The sequence below is a fragment of the Takifugu rubripes genome, chromosome 8 (genome assembly GCF_901000725.2).
Source record: "Takifugu rubripes chromosome 8, fTakRub1.2, whole genome shotgun sequence".
Lineage (NCBI taxonomy): Eukaryota > Metazoa > Chordata > Actinopteri > Tetraodontiformes > Tetraodontidae > Takifugu > Takifugu rubripes.
The window spans coordinates 6,956,415-6,977,583 of NC_042292.1; the positions used below are offsets into that span (position 1 = coordinate 6,956,415).

At 42.1% G+C, this 21,169-nt stretch overlaps 3 protein-coding genes and 1 long non-coding RNA gene across 7 annotated transcripts; 1 reads left to right on the forward strand and 3 right to left on the reverse strand.

The window, feature by feature from the left end:
• Positions 1 to 190: 190 nt before the first annotated feature.
• Positions 191 to 7,492, reverse strand: cbsa (cystathionine beta-synthase a). Its single transcript, XM_003966558.3, has 15 exons — positions 7,336 to 7,492; positions 5,073 to 5,334; positions 4,855 to 4,961; positions 4,637 to 4,771; positions 4,485 to 4,564; positions 3,881 to 4,085; positions 3,721 to 3,812; positions 3,502 to 3,627; positions 3,345 to 3,429; positions 2,686 to 2,791; positions 2,345 to 2,422; positions 2,123 to 2,257; positions 1,938 to 2,046; positions 1,169 to 1,253; positions 191 to 887 (listed from the first exon to the last, which is right to left on the reverse strand). The coding sequence occupies exons 2-15, from the start codon at positions 5,324 to 5,326 to the stop codon at positions 754 to 756; spliced, it is 1,731 nt and encodes a 576-aa protein (XP_003966607.1). The 5' UTR covers positions 5,327 to 5,334; positions 7,336 to 7,492; the 3' UTR covers positions 191 to 753.
• A 547-nt stretch (positions 7,493 to 8,039) lies between these two features.
• On the reverse strand, positions 8,040 to 12,120 carry LOC101065658 (splicing factor U2AF 35 kDa subunit). 3 transcript variants are annotated; one of them, XM_029840454.1, is made up of 8 exons: positions 11,966 to 12,120; positions 11,055 to 11,142; positions 10,506 to 10,572; positions 9,707 to 9,768; positions 9,447 to 9,545; positions 9,194 to 9,327; positions 8,391 to 8,483; positions 8,040 to 8,322 (listed from the first exon to the last, which is right to left on the reverse strand). In XM_029840454.1, exons 1-8 carry the CDS (start codon positions 12,007 to 12,009, stop codon positions 8,214 to 8,216), a joined length of 696 nt encoding a protein of 231 aa, XP_029696314.1. In that variant the 5' UTR covers positions 12,010 to 12,120; the 3' UTR covers positions 8,040 to 8,213. The 3 variants fall into 3 exon arrangements, with proteins under 3 accessions (XP_029696314.1, XP_029696315.1, XP_029696316.1); XM_029840455.1 differs by having other exon boundaries at positions 9,707 to 9,756; positions 11,966 to 12,119; XM_029840456.1 differs by lacking the exon at positions 11,055 to 11,142 and having other exon boundaries at positions 9,707 to 9,756; positions 11,966 to 12,025.
• A 790-nt stretch (positions 12,121 to 12,910) lies between these two features.
• On the reverse strand, positions 12,911 to 20,445 carry LOC101076804 (OX-2 membrane glycoprotein-like). 2 transcript variants are annotated; one of them, XM_011606248.2, is made up of 7 exons: positions 20,289 to 20,445; positions 19,267 to 19,484; positions 18,711 to 19,034; positions 17,995 to 18,324; positions 17,074 to 17,358; positions 16,882 to 16,983; positions 12,911 to 14,727 (listed from the first exon to the last, which is right to left on the reverse strand). In XM_011606248.2, the coding sequence occupies exons 2-7, from the start codon at positions 19,319 to 19,321 to the stop codon at positions 14,723 to 14,725; spliced, it is 1,101 nt and encodes a 366-aa protein (XP_011604550.2). In that variant the 5' UTR covers positions 19,322 to 19,484; positions 20,289 to 20,445; the 3' UTR covers positions 12,911 to 14,722. The 2 variants fall into 2 exon arrangements, with proteins under 2 accessions (XP_011604550.2, XP_011604551.2); XM_011606249.2 differs by having other exon boundaries at positions 19,267 to 19,356; positions 20,289 to 20,435.
• LOC115250717 (uncharacterized) lies at positions 15,430 to 21,094 on the forward strand. The gene is made up of 3 exons (XR_003889285.1): positions 15,430 to 15,693; positions 20,860 to 20,906; positions 21,067 to 21,094. It is a non-coding gene; the product is annotated as an uncharacterized lncRNA (long non-coding RNA).
• The last annotated feature ends 75 nt before the right edge of the window (positions 21,095 to 21,169 follow it).

Sequence of the window (21,169 nt, forward strand, 5' to 3'; positions counted from 1 at the left end):
CCCAATATTACAAACAACGATTAATATGATCTGCTTTCGTTATCGCATTGTCCTTTTACAGTATTTAGATATTATTGTCACGTCTTTTTCGCAATTCTATATCATGTGACTACCGTAATCAAAATTTTTTTGCTGTTTAAAAGGAATATCTGCTAGGGGCCATGTCACCTCTAGTGATGGCAGACAAGACAAAAGTCTTACTTCTTTTAATGTAATCATACACAATCATTGAAGAAGAAAAAAAATGAGAATAGAAAATATTTCTCAAAAACTGCTTAAATACTCAAGACCACTTTACAGAGTACAGACATGGCACTGACAAATTACATATGGCATTCTGCCTGTAGTTTGTTAATGTGTAAACAAGCTGAAATGAAAAAGCAGCAGAAAATAAGCAGTACTGTTTACGAATGTGTTTTTGTACAGTAACTGTCTGTCTACTCTTATCAAATGCTTTTCATGTTCAATTATAACAAAAAGCCACAGTTGTGAATGTCCAAGACAAAGTAGAAACACAGAGGCTTCTATTCAAGACTTACAAGGAAAAAAGTACAAAAACCCAGCATACTTTGAAATACCCACTCAGGCCTAAAAGCAAAAAAACGTAATCTAGTGTCACAGATGGTAAACACTCTGAATTTTTTGGCTGATTATTTCTTAAGACTTACATGCACAAAACAAAATGTTTATAATTGTATTTTTAGAAGAGTTGGTAAAAGCAAATTCTCTCTCTTGGCAATGTTTATCACAGTTTCAGTTCAGCTCGTCGGTGGATTCAGACATGGATCGCTCCCTCCTTTCCCGTCCAGTGACAAAGTTGAGCAGGTCAACGGCCGTCACCACCCCAAACACCATCTGCTTCAGACTTGCAGAGCCGTCAGTCAAGTCTGGAGAATGAACAGTGAAAGAAAAGTCATCAAGGCAGTTCCAAATGTCAATCTACAATATAAAGTTGTAATATAAAGTTCCATATGACGGCAAAATGTATACGAGATCAAAATAAAAATACCAAGAGACAGATATACATTTAAGATACATTTGAGGGGGCCTTGAGGAAAACCTATTAAAATGTGTGGGGCTGCATCACGTTTGCACTACGTCCTTGAAAGCCTACAGGTACATGCTTTTCTTGACAATGACAGCATGTTTGTGATAATATTGTACTTACACTGAATCTGTTCGTGTACCACGAGGGCAAAATGGTCAGTCTCCAGGATGCGAGACAGCTTTCCCAAATTATCATTCAGGCGAATCTTTAAATGAAAACAAAGCAATAATTTTGTAAATGAAGCAATCAACGTCACTTTTTATGGCTTACAGAGCAGCAGATCCATGTGACAGAATTATATTACATTGAGCTAAAATAGTTGATAATCAGTTCCAGTATATTCCAAAAAATAGACATGTTCTCAAACACTACAAAGTCAGCAACTGAAACAGGACTGGGAAGCCACAGATTACAGACAAATCATGGTAATAAAACCCATTATGTTCAGATATGCACTCAAATAACCCAAAGGAACAGTTGCCATAAATTATTACAATAAGAATTGAGCAACATCAGAAAAACATGCAATAAAGCTGTTGAATAAATAGAAATGGTGGAATGACAAGAGGTTAATAATTGTTGCAGTTTCAGAATGGTAAAAGAACGTTATCTTCCGTCTTTTCAAAGAATAATGGCGCTAGACTGTAAAGATTTTACGGGTATATGGTTTTGATGATGTGCCCTCTTCCAGCACAACTTTACAGTACTTTGTGGTAGAGTTGTTGGCAATTATAGAAAATAATTACGTTTTCCCCCCTGAAATGTTCGCCGTATGCATCCCAATTGAAACACTGCAACACTGTACTGAAAAATATTAGTAATTGCAACGAGCACAAACTAACTAATGAAGGTTAAACTACACAAAGGAGGAGTTTGACTTGGCACTGACCTGTTTGAACTGTTTGTAGAGAACTTTGCTGACTGGGTCAGACAGCCGGATTTTTCCTGCCAGAATACAGGCCAACATGTTTCCCAAAGTCACCATACCCAGGACCAATCTGGACACAGAGACATACTACAGACATCAGCTCTGATGGCACCGTAAAGGGATCCAGTGACCAGCTGGACACTCACCCTGACTCATCTACCACAGGGGCCTGGTCAAAGCCTTTCTCTTTAAGGATTTTGATGGTCTTTTGACAGGTGACGGTGGGAAGGACAGTCAGTGGGGCCGAAAGGTTCAGACCCTGCACCTTCAAGTTCCACCACCTGAGAGAAGCAGAGGAGCAAATTTCACAAAATATCCAGAAACAGGAGATTTCCACAATAACACAAGTGATTTGGTAATGCACATACCATGGTTTGTTCACCATAATGTCCTCTTCCCTCAGGAAGCCCTTCTGGACCATCCACTTGTCGTTCAGGAACTTAGACCTTACAAATCAAAATAAATCAACATGAAGTAAACTGTTCAGCACCAGTGTATCAAATAAGTCACACTTGATTGATCTATGGACCTGTTAACCAATACAAATTACTCTCATATAAAAGGAAAATAAAACACAGTCAACATAAAAAAAAATACCCTTCATGAAACTAATGTTATATTTCTAAACAAGTGTGGGGGAAAAATGATTAGGTAATACAAGAAGGATGGAAAAATATGATCCTGAAATTCACTCAATTGGAATCCTTACATATAGTTGCGGATGGAGTCTGGCAGGATGACCACGCAGCGCTGACCCTCCTTTAGGTCTTTGGCAGCGTTGACGGCTGCTGCCATGGCCGTCCCAGAGCTGCCGCCTTTTAGAGCAAAGAGGAAAAACTATTCAGCGTAAATAAAACATAAAGGAAGCATTTTCTACCTATGTTATTAGCAGTTAAAGAACGTCCTGAAGTATTATATGCAAATGTTTGGAGAATTGACTTGCTTGAATCTTTCCAGTGAGCTACGTGGCAATTAATGACTCATTTTCCAACAAAAATACTGAAAACAACAAAAATGTTATCTTATAACTGGGCTGGGCTGAGAAGTGGAGGGTCCTGGGTTCAAGCCCAGGTGTGGACGAAACACGGTAGGTGTTCTCATAGTAGAGGAAGGTGCCAGAACACCTTCAGAGCACTGCCAAGGTACCCTATAGCAAGGTACCGAACCCACAAACGCACACATATCCAGGGGCGGACCCTGCCTTCACCCATATCTGCACCCTCCCCGTGACCCCCGAAAGAGATAAAGTGGTCAAGAAGTTGAGACGATGACAATCATTTGCCACTTTAAACCATCATTTAATTCAGGAGAGTTCCATTTATTTTTAAGTGAAAATACTTTACCAAGTCAGTATTTATTTGTCCTTACCGCACAGCAGGCCCTCCTCTCTGATCAGCATGCGAGACATGTTAAAAGATTCTTCGTCATTTGATTTGTACCATGTGTCAATTACCTGACGAAAAAAGTCATGTGACAGTGAGAGGATATATTTTAGGGAAACAAAAACACAAGATGTGGAACTCACTGATCTGTCAAGGACGGTCGGGATGAAGTCGTACCCAATGCCCTCCACCTCATACTGGGTCTTGTCAGTCTTGTTGAGCTCCTCAGGCTCAGCCAGGATGGAGCCTTCAGGGTCAACACCAACAATCTACACACAACACACCATTCATGGGTTAATCCTAGTACACTGACAAAGGGTATCTAATGTAACTTAAACTTGTTCTACAATTTGATGATTTACTTTGATGTTGGGGCATTTTTCTTTGAGTTTGCGGGCGATGCCTGTGATGGTCCCACCCGTGCCAGCTCCTGCCACCAGCATGTCCACTTTACCTGATGGCAAAAGGTCAGTCAAAGATCCAGACAGGATATTTTGGAATTAGGCAATGCTGTCTGCCTACCATCACACTGCTCCAGGATCTCCTCGGCTGTGGTGTCATAGTGAGCCAGAGGGTTGCTCGGGTTACGGTACTGGTCCAGGATGTGAGAGTTGGGGATCTCATTTTTAAGGCGCCAAGCCACGCCAACATGAGACTCTGGTGAGTCGAAGCGAGCGCTGGTAGGTGTACGGACAATCTCAGCTCCAAGTGCTCTCAATACGTCCACCTGTATTCAAAAAAACAGAAAAAATATGAAGTCTAATAACAGACTAATAGAAGATAAATAAAATTGTGTTCTGTCATTATTACAAGTCCTTCATTATCAGGGGCAAAGATTTCCCAAGTGTGCAGTCGCACGTCGTGTTTAGGTGAAGCACATAGTTTTCCTTCATTTTGGCTTTGCGAGTTTCAGAGATTCGACTTCTCTCATTTACAACAGTCAATATTTTTGAGGTCAGATACACTTTTTATTAAGTTTATCAAGTTTTTTATGTTACACTCATGTCACCAATGGCTAGTTTGCTGTAAAGTGCTCCCTTGCATGCTTTTCAATATTATATTACGGTATTTTTCCTTTAGCCAGAATTGATTAATTGTGTTTGAAAAGACAAAAACCGGGCCCCACCTTCTCCATGCTCATTTTTTCAGGCATGACAATAATGCAGCGATACCCTTTGACAGCTGCAGCCAAAGCCAGGCCAATACCTGAAAAACAGGAAAGAAGTTTCCTAAGCTGCGGCAACCGGAATCTTGTTGAAATGCAGCGAGGACACCTACCGGTGTTTCCAGAGGTGGGCTCTATGATGGTGTCTCCAGGTTTGAGGGTGCCATCCCGCTCGGCATCCTCAATCATCCGCAGACTGATCCGGTCCTTCACGCTGCCGCCAGCATTGAAGAACTCACACTTGGCAACTTCAAATACATCACAGACAGAAGGCTTCAATGACCAACGTTTGGGTTGCAAACAGAGGTAGAGATGCATCAAGGAAGCTTACATATTTCACATTTGAGTCCAAACGCTTTGGGGATCTTGTTGATGCGCACCATCGGGGTGTCCCCGATCTTGTGCAGGATGTTTGGAAGAATGGGCGGAGAGCTGGCTCTAAAAAGAGGAGTTGGGCTAAAGATGATTATTTGTTCTTACTCATCCACATCATCATTTCTGTTCTTTATTTTGCAAGAGCACAGATAAAACCTGAAAGCAGTGTCTTACTTTGGAGCTTGAAAGTGCGGGGAATCAATTTTTGAGGCTCCCAGACTCCATTTGCAGCGGCTGGGAAGGTCGGGGCGGATCCATTTTCTCTCTGCAGCAGCATTCTTTGTGCTCAGCTGAATGGCTTTGTCCGCATCCTCTGAATTGGCCATCGGGGTCACCTTGTCGACCCCGTTGGAGTGGAGCAGCTTGCTGGCATGAGGGCACACAGGGCCATTCACTGGGTTCTCTTTGGCTGAGGGAACTGATGGCATGGCTTACCCTGGAGAAAAGAATGCAATTATAGTGGAACATTTCTTTTCATGAGTAACAATGACATCAGCAGTTTTTGTTTTCTAGCATGCCAGCAAATACATTAATAAATGCCAACTTTTAAATTTGGTGCTCCTCAAATAAATGTTTTCCGTGACTCAGTGGCCAACGATCTGAGGCAGCGCTTCAGCAACTCATGCAGGTCAACAACTGACACAGCGTTCTTCACACGTCCCATTAAGAGGGAGTCAACGTGAAAAACCGGCATGTGGTTGCTGCTCCTTTAACAAAGCTCTTTCCCATTTATACAGTCAGCTGACAGTTACTAACATATTCTAGGAGCTAGAGTGACTCAAGTTTAAGTGTGGGAAACGCTCAGACGCTCAAGATAATGTGGGTGGAAAAAACATATTTGCATGTGTTGTCCATATTCATAAAGATTATGTATGTTTTCAAACAAGGGGAATTAATTATTAGCAGTAATAACACATCCTGAGAATCCCTAACTTATCAGTCTTTGTTAAACATTGTCCAGCACCAATCAGATGTTTTCTGCTTCCATTCTCTGTGAGAGGTAGTATTAACTGAATATCAGATGGACATAATATTGATAAATGACGCTGTTAATTATGTAAGATAACATGATATGACGCAGAGTAATAAAGCAGACTGGCATCAGACAAGCCAGCAGGCCTGAAGTTGAAATGTTAGCCTTTAAACTCCTAGCATAGCTGATATTTAATAGTAATAACTGTTCGGTTTCTGTTCTAACAGAACATCGAAACTAGTTTGTCAGACATCCGATTCCATTCTTTTCCCCCCCCCAAGTCATTTCCTGGACACCGATGTGTGTGCACAAACTCCACCTATGATTAGGTGCTTCACTGGAATAACCACAATCATTCAGCCTTGCAGAAAATTGCACCCCTATGTTCTTAGCCCCTCTTTAAATTTAAAAAGTGAAGTATATACCCTTTCCTGACTGGTTCTCTTTATCTTTTCATATATTATGATGAGACAGTAAGTAGAGATGGGGCACTTTATTAGGTGACATAGCTCTTCTCCCATTTAGTTTACTCTTGTTTTTCTTGTTTACTCTCATTTTTTACATCTGGTTTACCTGAATTTCTAACTGTGGGAAAGAGTAGGAGGCTCAAATTTGAGCTTATGGAAGCACTATGATCCTCTGTGCCAGAGCCAACACTGCAAGGCAGAAAACTCATGCAATAGCATATTTAACCCTCTAACTAGATCAAGAAAACAATAACCACCACCAAAAAGTAATGGGGGGGGGGGGGGGGGGGGCAACAAAAAATCTTTTTAATGTTGCATTTCTAATCTTCTTCTGTAGCTTTAAAAACGCCACCAATTCTGTGCTATGGTGTAGATCAAACAATCAGCCTACCAGCAACGACCACAGTATCGGTTGCTCACCAGGCCAATAGACAGTCGCTGACCCAAACCAAATATATGACCTCCAATGAAAAGCAGGAATGTTGCAAATAAACAATGTGGAGCCGCAGACACGTACGCATTTGAGTCTTGTCGCCCCAAGGTCAACGAACGCTCTGGAGATATTTAATTTAAAAAAACAAAACAAAACCCAAGATTTCAGAGGCGGCAAAAAATAATGACTAATTTTATTTCAGCGTGGTAGATTTTTAGAATAATCTTTTCTTTCCTCTCCGTTTTCCATTTCAGGGGATTTCAATTAGTCACCCATCGACAAAATAAATGACGCAATCTCCGCACACTTGATCCTCACTGCCAACATTATCAAAATAATGCCCCCTTTAACTAACCATGCTCCGACATTCCCTTCCCCCCCGAAAACCACGACTGGCGATCCTATTACATGCATCGGCAACAACGAACCTAAACGTGACCCAGCCAAAAGCGCCACAGTTGTGTGCGCATCATAAACTACCACATTTACCTGTTTAAAACACGTGGTTCTTTTAACATTTTCACATCCCATCTTTTTACATCGCATCTGTCGAGTCTCACTCACCTCTTAAGTGACTAGGAGCCCGAAAAACGTGTACGTAAACAAAACCCACACAGACGCGATCGCTCCCACCAGGATGGTCCAGAACAACAGCTCCGCCTGGACAACTTCCGTTAAAGAGCACAACTGTAGTGACGAAACACGTGCGCCGATTGAGGTGATGTGGGCCAAGATTTAAGGCTCCCTCTGATTGGCTGCGGCGGGGGCGTTTGTGTGGCGCAGCCCACCAATCAGGGCCTTGGTTTCTCAATATGGGTGTTAGGGAACCCGGAGTGACCAAATAGTCTGGCCACCTGTGTTCCCTTACCGAGCCAACACGCCATACACGGACTTTGGCTCATGTGGCAGATTGAGAAGTTCTCATGGGCAGTTCAAGACAAGCCTAAATAGCCACATGACTGGCCAGGATGTCAAAGCAGTCAAAGGGACTAGAAATGTTTGCTTAATCCTCATGATTCTGTTCTTATGGTGGACAAAGTTAAGACCTGTCAGCTAAAGACTACGTTTTATTATATAAATGTATTATTGCATCCCAATCATACCTCAAAAACAAATAACAACTATTCAGATGGTTGGTTTGTAGCCAAATCTTACTTTTCCCAATTTGGAGGAAATTCTGCTTTGTTCATTATAAACCAACGAACGAGAAGAGATGACCAGTGGGTCTCAAACTGCTCATTTGCAATTGAAAAATAAAATTTCTTGAATCAAGAATTACAAATTTGTTTTATTGAGAAAGAAACAGATGCTTGTCTTAAAAAAGAAAATAAAGGAAAACACTTGCAACAATTTGACAAAAAAAAGAAGAAAGAAAAATAAATTTGTCATCACAGCTGGGGGGAAATGGTGAGGGTCTTGGTGGGACATCAGTTGGGGCTTGCTTAGAACCTTCCATAGCGCTCTCGATCCCGCGACCTTCGTCTTTCACGATCCCGTCGTCGGTCCCTGGAGCGGGAACGCCGTTCTCGGGAGCGTGAGCGAGAGCGGTGCCTGATGGGAATAATCTTATTTGAGACACCACTCTGACTAATATTTTGCTCTTAAAATGATTTTTGAACCTTTTCCTGCGGCGGCCGTATAACTCCCGTCGAAGTTCCCTCGATATGGGCTTCAAGTGCATGAAGTTGCAGAAACCGCCTCGAGTACACTCTCTGTCGAAACACCAAAAGTAACGACTTAAAACACATCAAGGGTGCTGGATGGTGAAACAGGTGTATCCAAGTGAGTGATTACAAAGACGGATACAAAATTCATGAAGCAACACGTCTGCTTCTCACAACAAAATATTCTAAAGCAGCTTATTCACGCTTCACAGTTAATCCCTGTATTTTCAAGGGAAAATGGATTTTATCTGAGTGCCCGAGGAACGAACAGAGGTCCACGTGCAACATGAAGCTGTTACCTAATATCTGGCATGGAGTGCAGAAGCTGGGAAGGTCACCAGATAAAAGTATGACTAATACAAACCGAGGGTCAGACCATCAGTCTAAAATCACTCTGATTATTAATCTTCCATTGCAAATTCACCCCTTAATCCAATAGCTAATTTTTTGTTTCGAGCTGCCTTGACCAAAGTCAGTTTCTTTGATAACTACAACACGTGACTCAGTGGCCACGTCAGTCTGTCAACACGGCAATTATTTTAACAGTCAAAGCAAGTAAAATATTGACTGCTTTTAGAGATAATTAGGGAAAAGCCTGCCTGAGTATTAATGTGCTGCTATAAAGTGTCAAACAAATCAAAGGCGCCGAATTTATTTCCTCCATATTCAACAAGTCAATAATTCTGTTTAGGTGCATTAAACACACACATGTAAAAGAGGAATAGCACAATTACCAGCACATCACAACAGAGACTCACCCCATCTCATACTGGCGACAACAAGCTTCCCTGAAGTCGGTCACGGGGGAGAGCTCTGCGTGAATGGGTTGCCCGTTGAACCAACGGTTGTTGAGGTCCATGACTGCCTTCTCAGCGTCCTCCTCTCGACGGAACTACGTGTTATATAAAAAGGTATGTCAGGCCAAGAAAACTGCAGCTAAACATTCATTTTCCTGTATCAAAATAACGTCCGGAGCATGTGGGTGTATCGGCACAGATGACCAAACCCAACCTTGACATAAACATTGCCCACAAGGTGGTCGCCCAAGTTGTCACACACGTTCATCTCCTCAACCTCGCCATATTTCTCCTCCATCTCTGTGAACACTTCCTGTGGGGAGATAACAACAACCATTAACCTGTCCAGCCTGTATTCACATCTCACGCTGGCAAGTTTGACAGGTTCATTGTTACCTTCCTGTTTATACAAGACAAAGGCGTAAAGAAAAGCATCTCTCCTTCAACAGGGCCAAAAACACGATGTTCACTCACCTCAAAGAACTCATCATAGTGCTCCTGCATTTCCACATCACTCACAGCACCTACAAAACCACCAATAATAGAAGGTAAAGCCAGATGGAGTCTGGTTGTAAAAGATGGGAGTACAAATGGAGCGTGTTAAACACTGATACTGATGTTCTTCACACACAGAATCTAATATCACAACACCCAAACACAAACACCCGGCTACACACACACACCTCCACAGCGTCTGTGTTGACTGTTGCTGCAGTCTCAGCCATTTTACAGACTTTAATTCTATTTTATCGATAATGTTGTTTAGTTTGACTTGGTCAACATTTGCCTCGCTTACATAAGAGCTTATTTAACTGAATGTATTTGGTGAACTGGATTATAGGTTGACCCTTTACTTAATTACAATATGTTTGTCAATGCACAAACATTGTGATGTCAGTGGGAAAATCATTAATTTCATCTTGGGTTTTGGAATGTCTTTTCCCCACATCTTTATTTACAACCAGTTGAACAGAATACAGTCGCCGTCAAACTCTACATAACTAGAACTTGACAAATGACACAAATACGTGTAGGAAAAGATAGTTCCAAAGTTCTGTCCCAAGAACCACTGTTCTGAAAAACCTTTTCTGTTTGGAATTTGCTTGTTTTGCCACTAGGCTCTTACAGACAGTTGTGACTCAGAACAACACTTGTAAACATTGCTAAAAACATGGATAATGCACTATAATCAGAATATGGTGATATTGCCATATTTACACCTTATGTATATTGTTTTTGACCACGTGAAGTAGTGAAAATTGTTTATACTCACATCGCGAGGCGTCAGCTGTTTGTGCACTGTTCTGGGGATTACGGTAGATGTTCTGAATCAGGATAGTCTGCAAGGACGAAAAGCATGACGCAGCATTGTCACTTATCAACCCAGGAATGTCACCAGTGTTTCATTTACTTTTGTGCTTTTCCTTTCTGACAAAGAGAGAAACGGACGTTTTCACCACATTTTTACGCCTATTCTTAAAAATAAAAATACTTGGTACGCATTTAACAAATAGATTATTAACACATTAGGAAACAGAAATTAGTTTCTGCTTTCTTTTCGTGCAGACACCAGCATTCACAGATGCACAGCTAATATGTTCAAACATGTAAAAGCTGTAAGCCCAATCAGTACAACACCGTGGCCAATATATATCTTTGTGTGTGTTAAATTTGTGTGTGTATATACTTTATTCAATGATTGGAAAAGCCACTGCAAGTAGGAACCTAAAGCAATCTTCCTTTAAACTACAAATGCAACTACCTCATTTCATAGTTCTCCTGTCTTGTGGCGTCATTTGTGTGCTGACAGGATTTTTTTTACCTGGCTGAAAGTGGGTTTGTTGTGCAATCTTGAGCAGCGATCTCCATGTCTGCAAGCTCCAATTTTAAAATAGAAGGAACAATTGACCCTGTATAAAACGAATTAAAGGTTCTGTCAGTTAGACTATCCACGGATTCATTAAAGAAAAAAAAAACATTAGCAAACAAATCAGTTAAAAAGAAACAAAATATAACTACAGTGTTCTGGATGGGCAGTGACACTGAACCAAAACAGCGAACAAGGAGTGATGATAAAAGCAAATACAAAACAATTTAAACAAAAAGGTGATTGATTGTTTTTGTTAAATCTGTCGACATAACGTTGTCTCTAAAAGAACAAATAGCAATGATGAAGACAACTTCGTGCATTTCCCCCCTAAATCATTTTAATGCTAATGGGGGAAGAAATCTCAGGGAGTTACTGTTTATTTTGCTCCTTTAAAGTCCTTGCTCAAACAAGAAGACCATGTGTCACATGAAGCATGTGTCACAGGTGCATAGTAAATGCTCTTACTGCACTCCATCGGTGAAACAGAACAAAACAACTAGCATGCTACCAGGTCCATTAATGGACAAGGCTGCGCTTCAGTTGGCCACTTGATAGCCAAGGATGCACAATGCCACTTTCTTCGTGTGCACCATCACTCTCCCGAGTATATTCTGCAAGAGGACGGAGCACTTTGCACAAGCAGCACTGAACTGCTGCAAGGTAGCAAAGATGCCTTCCACGATTTCATTCAAAGTGTTAGCGTAAGGATAGCGTCACGCCGCTAATGGCATGAACAGAAGGTATTCAAAAGCGCGGCGACTGCGCCAGGACGCGCTGGTGATGGGGGCCCACTGGGGCCGTGTTCCCGGTGCTAAACCCACAGTGTAGGATGCAAATGCATGCAATGACTCTAAAAAACTTACTTGTCTTTCTCTGTGCCGAAAATGGATGCCAGGTACTCCGCCATTATCGGCTTGTCGACGACGTCGAGAAGAACGTCACCGCGTAAGCGGAACGGGGCGCGTCTGCGCAGTCGGAGCGACAATCAGCTGACCTGCCATAGCACCGGTCGCCAGGCAACGGCGCTGTTGTTAAACATATCAAAACAGGTGATGGGGTATAATCATGTCATGAACAGTATGACAGAACATGATAAGCCTACATTTGAACTGTTTTTGTGCATTTCTACGTTCTGAATTTTTATTCTTATTTATTTATTTTGCTATATTACTGCAGAATATGAGTAAAGACTATTATTCTCAAACAGAGTGACTGAGGCTGGAGGATGACAGCAGCATGATGAATGATGAAGTCCTCCCACTGGTGCTGGATCATTGTACATGTATCCATTTGGAAAATAGTAACCCTTACCTTCAATGCTGACAGTTAAGAGAGTTTCTTTCTCAGTGTTTATGTGTTCATAACATTCCTCCTCTGTAGCTCATGCAAGATGTTAAATCAGACCAAAAGATCTTCCCATATTTGGTAAAAGCTGAATTCATTCATTAAATTCAATGTAAATACTGATTTTTATTACATTTAGAAAGATCTGCTGTCAAGTTCCATCCTTTAGGGGCTCATTACAACCTTTTTTGTTTGTTTGGGTGTGTTGTGAGACTTTTTCTTGTTTTCAGAAAGCTCACGTGCATAAGACAGACAAACAGGACTTTCACCTCTATTCTCCACCAGACACAGTCTTTCTCGAGTGTTAAAATCTTCTTTGAATCTTCATTTTTTTTATCCTAATGCTGACAATGTAACAGTGAGAAATCGCATCATTTACCAAACATTAATTTGTGCCCGCTCTGTTTACTACAGAGACGGGGACAGGCAACAGGTTTCAGCCTCTCATAAACAAATTTTCCGTCTTTACAGAAATGGTTTATTGTTCAAGTCCAGTGATATTCAACTTTTCACACCCTAAATAACCTTAGATTAATCATCATTTTGCAAATCTGTCGTTCAGATTAAGTTTTTTTAAATTAAAATTATTAAATTAGTTCAAAACTCACATTGAACATTCGACACTTGCTGTTTCAGATGCAATAACAGCTCACTGCAGTGACCCACTCAGTGTTCCTTAATTCTGTTTTAAACTTGGAACCAGGAGCCCATAATTCTCTGATGAACTTTTCTTTTGCCACTTATGGTTTTATAAACAAATCTAAAGTGTGTTTTTCATGTGGCATACATGTGTAAACTAAACTTCAGTTTACTGCTGTTTAATCACAAATTTCAATAAGACAAATATCTGACTTTTACCTTTTTTACTGTTTTGTTCAACAAACTGAACTTTTAAAATGTTTAAAGTCCCAAAAAGAAATCAAGACCACATTTTCTTCTGGACAAATCTACAAAGGATGTAGCTGATTTGGTCCTGGATATTAGCCGTCAGTCTTGTTGGAAAAGCATTGCTGATACGCCCAAAACATTACATCAACACCAGAGGAAGTACTTACCCTTTTCCTCTCTTTGTGCGTTTGTGGAAAATGAAATGAAAACATTTTTATTATGCTAATAAATGTTCCCATGTGGAAAAAATACAGCATGCCAAGTTACCAGGATGATAAGATCAAAACAAGAGTCAATCATAAGACATAGAGCTACGGGGGTTTTTTTTGCACAAAAACCAACAAACAGTCATAAACAAAGATGATCTTAAGATCAATGAGAGGAGCAAAATGACTGGAGTAGCGTGTGGAGGACACAAGCTCCCTGTTATGCAAAGTTCGCAACAACAATGTCAAAAATTATTTTAGCTATTTTGAAGACTGCAGTTTGGGAACAAAGGGCCCAAACATTGTCCCACAAGAACACCATATAGAGAAACCCAGAGAGGAACAACAGATGATAAATGTTGCAGATCTGTCCGTCCTTGTCAGCATCAGCAGAAAAAACGAGTGATTGACTTTAACAAACTCGGGTAAACAATACACTGTACGTCTGATGTTTAATGCTAAACTCAAGGTTATCGTTAGGTAAAGACAGTTCCGTTGTTAAAGTTGAGCTTCAGGGTATCAAAGAGCAGTTTTTATCAGGAGAATTTAAACAAACCCCACACAGGTGCTCCCATACAGTCCCAATACTACACAACACAAACACGTCTTTTTTGTTAAAAAAGAAATAAATGCATTTTTTTTTTTAAAAGAAAATAATGTGGAAGGTATGTGGAAAACATACACACCACCTCATTGCTGATTCACATCCTAATCAGTCATACAGGAAAGGTTCGGGTGGAAAGTCCTTCATGGCTGGTTTACTACACACCTCAGTCTCACCACTCTTTCATCATTTCTCTAACTCGCATTTGTCTGCTGAAATTGACGGGCTTCTACAACTTCTTTAAAACACAGATGAGGAATTTCAGCAGCTCTTCTCAACTGCTGGCTGCCGGGTAACTCGTGTAAAATATAATATTGCTAATGAAATGTTATAATACAGAGACATTTCTATAACAACAGTAGAGTCTTTTAAATAAAACAGTTTTAGTTCTGCTGATTCCGTAAATAATAAAAGAAAGATTTGTGTCAAAACTAGCAGCATCATCCCAGCTCATGGGAGCAGACCGGCACAGGTTAATTCCCTCCGTCTGTAAAACAAAGCGCTGGTTCCCGAGCAGCGAGGCCGCGCTCAGTGCGTCACTGGACCGTCATCAAAGCAGCATGACGCTGTCATCCGAATCAGTCTGAGAACAAAGAAACAGGATGGAACAATTAGTGGGAGAATTCCATTAATCATGCAGACTATGTGCGTACTATCGCAGAGTGCGCTCAAATATGGACGATAATTAAGCACCATTAACCATGGTGCCTTTGCCTCGTTAAAGCCTCTATGGAAAAGACAGGTTCTAATTAGCACAGCGGTTGTTACTTGAAAAAAAACAAATTGTTTCAATATTGTACATTACGCACAGTGGTAAGATCTTTTTTTAAATGTTTCAAAAAATCATCTGAATGTAATTAATGTTACAAACTAGTCAACAGAAACATATGCAGCATTTTAGCATGTCAATACTTGTCAAATATCACATAACAAAAACGTACTGGGGCTAATAGTAATGTCAGAAAATGAATTGTTTTCCTCATATAGTCCTGGTTAGACGTGCGTGGGCAGAAACAGAAACAATGCCCACATATCCAAACATTTTAGACTCATCTTTCAATTCCAAAAAAGGGCGGACACGTAAGAATAAAACAATGAACACAAAAGTCCATATTTGCAAGTTATAGTCGCCCAAAGCTAAACAGGGATCACTCAAATCCCTCCAACAGAATTCCAGGAGGTGACTCATTTGAAGAAAATAAGCCTCCACGCTTCTAGACACAACACGTGTCCTCGTCACGACACAAACTACAGTATGATACCACACGCTGCTGGTGCCCGAGGGAAAATAGTTACATCTGTGGCAAACTTCCTGTTCTCGGTAAGTGTTACTAAGAAAACCTGTCCTGCCTCCAGCCATACACACCAAAGCAAAGTCAGGAAATGTAGGCACAAATAAAGCAGCTGGCGCTTCCAGGAAGGTCTCGGCCTTCCTTCCCACACTCACCCACAACAAATTTGAAGGAGGCCATAAAATTCCACGAGTAGCTTGTGGTGAACCTCTCCCTGGGTGGATGGGTGGAGGATTCCCTGAAGCTTCATCTCCCAGGTATAAAATATTTCTCTACATTTCATTGATGCTATTCACAACTGGACAACTGACCAAATGACCTTCTTGTGCTTAAAGTGCTCATTTACATCGTGATTTAGAAACTAGATGTCGGTTTCAGTGGTGTAATGACATACAGCAGTTACAATTGGGATTAGAGCCAACATGTAAACAGCAATCTGCCCCCGCCACAGTGAAAGATTGTGTTCTTTGACATGTCAGACAGAGCAAGACAGAAATACAGACTCTCTGTCTCCAGTTGAACGGAAGAAGGGATGTTGTTATCAGCCTGGCAAGCTTTCAGATCCTCCACAATGTCCATGATTTTCCAAGATCCAAAGGATTAAATGAAGAAAAAAGGCTCTTTTCTTCTGGATCCTAGCTCAAGACAATCGGCCTTGCCACTTATTATTCAGCCACTTGTTATTCTGCTCAGGGTCCACAGAGTTGGAAAGACGTTCGGAAATCAGGAGAGTCTTACGGAAATGTTTGCAAATTTCTTTTTAAATTTGGGGGTTCAGCAGGATTCTTGAGAAAGCTGCCACACTGACCACAGACGCACGAGAAAGAGTGAGGGCAGCACAAATGCTCAAACCAAAAATAGCCCCTGAGAATGTCAAGGATGTCCTGGAAAAGTTAGAGGGGCTGGAATTCTCTGCAACTGGGGGCGGGGCTTTATGCAGTCCAAAAGGTTGTTGGTTTTGGAACTCTAAATAATCCCGAGTAGTGTTTTTCACAGATTAAAGGGCTTCGATAGCAGACTTTAGTTCCTTAGCTCCTTGTCGGCACTGACCTTGAGTTATAAACTCAAACACGTCCTTCCGATTCTCACCTTGGTGATCAGAACATTTAGGACAAAGTGGTCAGAACCCATGTTTATTGGGAAGGCCTGACATGGCGGCGCGGAGTGGGAGGTTCCGTGTCAACCTTGTGTGGAACAGGACAAGAAAACACGTTTGAAATGAACACTCCACTCCTCATCTTTCAGTTGTGCACTTGTTGGAGCCGCCGTTAAACCTTAGGAATTTTACTCCCTCACAAGAACACACCCATGATTTCCTGTCAACAGAACATTTAAAGCCACCTACAGACTCCCAGAAGATGAGACCAGCCTACAATTAAATGACTTCAAACGACTTGGAAAACAGATTTTCAGATATTTCCGAATCAAAGTGCTTCCGGACTCACCATTCGTGCAGACGAAGCACTTGCAGAAAACGATGCACAGACTCAAGAAGAGGACGGAAACCACGCCACACACTGACAGGAGGATGACTGTGGCCGGACCCACTGCCGCACAAACGCACAAACTCAAATTAAAAATGAAAACCAGGCGGCGAGGCCAACAATTGGTCACATGAGGAGTTGCAATCTTCTCACCATTCGTGTTGAGAGACACGGTCAGAGGGTGCTTCAGACCCTGGTGGTGGATGATACACTTGACGGACACGTCCTTGAGCAACCCGGAATGGAAGAGCAGCGTGCTCCTCACTATGGTTGTGCCGTCACCCTGGCTGTCGGCTGATGTAACAGGTGGACCGAGCGTCCGGTTGTCCCCGCCGACGTCCCAGGTGATGTGAGCTGCAGGACGGGACCGGGCGGTACAGTTGGCCTCCGTTTCTCCAGACGCCGAGGTCTCGTATTTCACCTCTGGTTTTGGTAAAACTGGTGCAAGGCATTGTTTGTTGATTGTTAGCATTTTACATTTTACAAACAGACAGCAGAGATTTGTCCACAGAACAAGGCCCGTCAGTGTGCCCAGACAGCACAAAACAATGAAAACAGACACCAAGCAACTTTTCCAGACCCACACACACACACCCCCACACACACACACCCACACACACACACACACACAGAAGAGGTTTTTGTGCTGAAGCAAACAGTGAGTTCCTCTGGCACTGGGCTCTCTCCCAAATTAATCACCTCTTTCACCTAAGTGACACCCTTTTCACTGCACAAACACACATTCTAGGACAGACTCACACTCTTCTGAAGGTCAGGAAGAGACTACACACTTTCCAACAGCACAGCAGATTTAAGACTGTTGGCAGGGGGCTCCAAAAGCTGATAATGAAGCAGGTTAATGACTTGTGGTCGGTTTCTGGAAACAAAGCACTTCACTCTTGTTCCTGTGCGGTTTAATTCCTCTCAGCCTAAATCAAAGGTTACTTACCTAAATTAACAAATATATCAGCCATCAGTCTTCTTCTATTCTTTTTTTTTCCTGGGTCACTCCCATCAATCACAGTCAACACTGTCACCAATCAATGGTCTGAATACATTTCTATAGGTGCTCACCATGAACGGAAAGGCAGGATGTGGTTCTTTTGGAGCCATCCGGATACGTGTGGAACTCACAGGTGTAGCACGCTTCATCTTCTGTCCTGACATCCTTGATGGTCAGCTGAGTGTCGCCAAGGCTACGGCTCAAGCTGATCCGCCGGATGAACTGATCTGCTATACTGAGTTGGCCGTGCCTCCCGTAGGAGGCCACGGTGGTGGTGTCACCTTGTTCGGCTGTCTTCATCCACAGCACCTGTTGCACCTTCTTGGGGAGGCTGTACCAGCAGGAGAGGGTGGCCGACTGCCCGCTCACTACCGTCTCATTTCCCTCTACGTGAGCTTTACCTGACACACAGGAATTATTGTGGTTAGATTAGGAAAGGAATGCACGTGTTTTCGGGCTGAATCTAGCTCAGCTGTGAGGACTGCAGCCTGTGTGCGCGTTGTCTGGGTAACAAGAATCTGGAAGTAATCAAAATGCGTATGTGGACCCTTCACCATTGGGTGGCTTTCTTCCTGGCTACAGTAGTATGAAAGTTCAAACCTTTGCTGAGAACTTTCAGCCTCCTCAAATTGGAGAAAAAAAACAAAGTTACCTGAAATTATGGAAAAAGTTCAAAATGCTAGGTGTTAGCTGCCGCGTGGAACCAAGAGAAACCAGCAGCTGATGAAAGCACAAGAGCTGTTCAGCATCATAAATGCACATTGTAAGACTCAAAATATCAACTAACCAGTCACGCTGACACACGTCACGGCTTCCTGCTTTCCCATGGGAAACACATCAAATACGCAGCGGTAGCAGCCCTCATCATCGGGACGCACCTTCTTGATGGTGATGTGGCTGCGGTTGTTTGGCGAAGGGCTGAGGTGCACGCCGGGGTCTTGGTGGCTGATCGCCACAGGGTTGCTCTGCTCATACGCCAGCAGCAACGTGTCGTGTTGGTCGTACCAACGCACTTGACGGATGATGTGGTCTGTTGCTATGGCGATGTTGCAGCTGAGCAGCAGGGGTTGAGCCACCTCAGCTGTGACAGTGGGGGCAGCCCTGACTTCACCTGTTCTCAGAAACCACACGACTGTGTCACCAGTCTTGCGCATCTCCTCATTTCTAATCAGGCAACAGTTTCAGTCAAATCTGTCATCACAAAATCCATTAATATCTGAAACCCTCAACAATAAACGTTGCATTTAATTGATTGGTAACTTCTCCTTGCCTTTTGGGGTCTTCCCAACATTTTCAATTTTGGCTTAAAAACATTATATTAGTGTCGGGGAAAAAGAACTTACCTTGTGTTCTGGAAACAGCCACCCAGAGCAGCAGGCAGAGCAGCACTTCACACATCCTCACTCCCACTGGTGGGATTTCCAGCACAGATCCTAACAGGGTAAAAAGAGTGTGACTGTGTGATCCAGTTCCAGTCACTGTCCAGTGTATCCAGTCTCTGGAAAGCTTCTGTTAATAGCTGTAGACCTGTAGCCACATCTTACTGGCAAGAGTCAGAGTGCTGTAAATAGCAAAATGATATGATATTAGCACTGACAAATATTTACTGCAAACTCTGAGTCATTTCTATTACAATGCTCCAATAGAGCAATGCTCAGAAGTGGGTGCAGTGGAGGGGTTACACCACACCAAGCAGAGATTATGACATCAATTTTAATCACAAGGTAATACGAGATGAAAAGAGGTGTGCCATGAAGGTGACCACATCAGCGCAGAAAGATTTCAGTGCAACAGAGCAACGAGGTGTAATGCTGGGGGAGAAAAGCTGCAAACAGCAGGTTTCAGACTCCACAAGTGGATTTGATGGGAAGCAGAAACCTGTCTGAACCACATGATAGAGCAGGTCCGGAATTACAGGCGCTGTTTCAAGGTTTATGGTGCCAGGCATCTGCATTCAGATTCGCAGCTGCTCCCGTGTGGCAGCACTTAAATCACTTTTCCACGATTAAAAACCCTCCTCATGTCTGCCAACAACTATTAAAATATTCCATTTGACCATATCAACTTGAACTCAGAGGATAAACTCCACATTCTGATTTGTTTATTCCATTTATTATGTGATTTGCAAACTAACGGAGCTAAATCCGAATAAAAATGAACTGTTGCATTGATATTTGTAATCATGAACGTTGGCAGTGCTGTTGCTGAACATACTACACCAAACAATAAGTGTTTATGCTATGCATGGAGGGTTCTGAAATGTCCACTTCCAAGATGAACTAATTTAGCTGTTTGACACTATATTCCAAACAAATTTGAGGACAACAACTTAATCCTTTTATCGAATTACAAAGAGCTTACTCACCGTCTCTCGGGATGTGGGTCACAGCGGTCAGTTCTTTGGCGACATTTGTGAAGACAATGAAATAATAACTGGTGAAATAATCCAGATTTGTTTGATTTCGTTGCCGATGAAGTGCAGCTCGATGCTCCGCTTCTGACCGAACTCCTCAAAATAAACCCTTCATCTGAGGGGAAAAAAGGGGGGAAACGGCGCCCTCTGGTGGATAGATTAAAGCAATTAAACTTCAATTGAGGTCAGGTCCAGCCCCCAGCTAACAGCAGAAACTACCATGTAATTAATAAATCAAATGCTCCGTTCTTGACAGATAAAAACCTGGCTTACACACTGTCGACCATCTCTGCAAAAGTCTTCACTTTTTTCTTTTACGGCCAAAAGTTACATTCCAGCTGTAAAGGAACGCTGCTACTGAGATACTGAAATATTGTGTGAAGGTCCTGGTGTCTTGAGATAGGTGCGTTCTCTTGACCCCATATAATATGTAAGGTGACAGAACTGAGCTACAAGTATCATCAGCGGATGATAATAATAATAATATTATTATTATATTATTAATCTCTCCACCACCCTATAGGGCAAAGGAGCACAAAGAATGAGAGGAGAGAGACCTCTGCTGAAAAGGTGATGTTATGTCCATTATATTAAAGTTATTTATTTGCTTTTACCTTGTTATATTCTTTAGTCTTGTTATATTGTTTCTCATTATTTAATGTTTCTTATTATTTGTTAATGCTTAATGTTCATGATGCTTGATGTGTGAACTCGAACTTCTCTGGTCAAGGGCGACAGAAATACAGCTGCTGTGGGGAAGTGACATTGACCGGAGATAGAGCTGCAGGGCCTGACCCAGGAGCTGTTCTTTTAATCTGTCTGATATGGAAGAA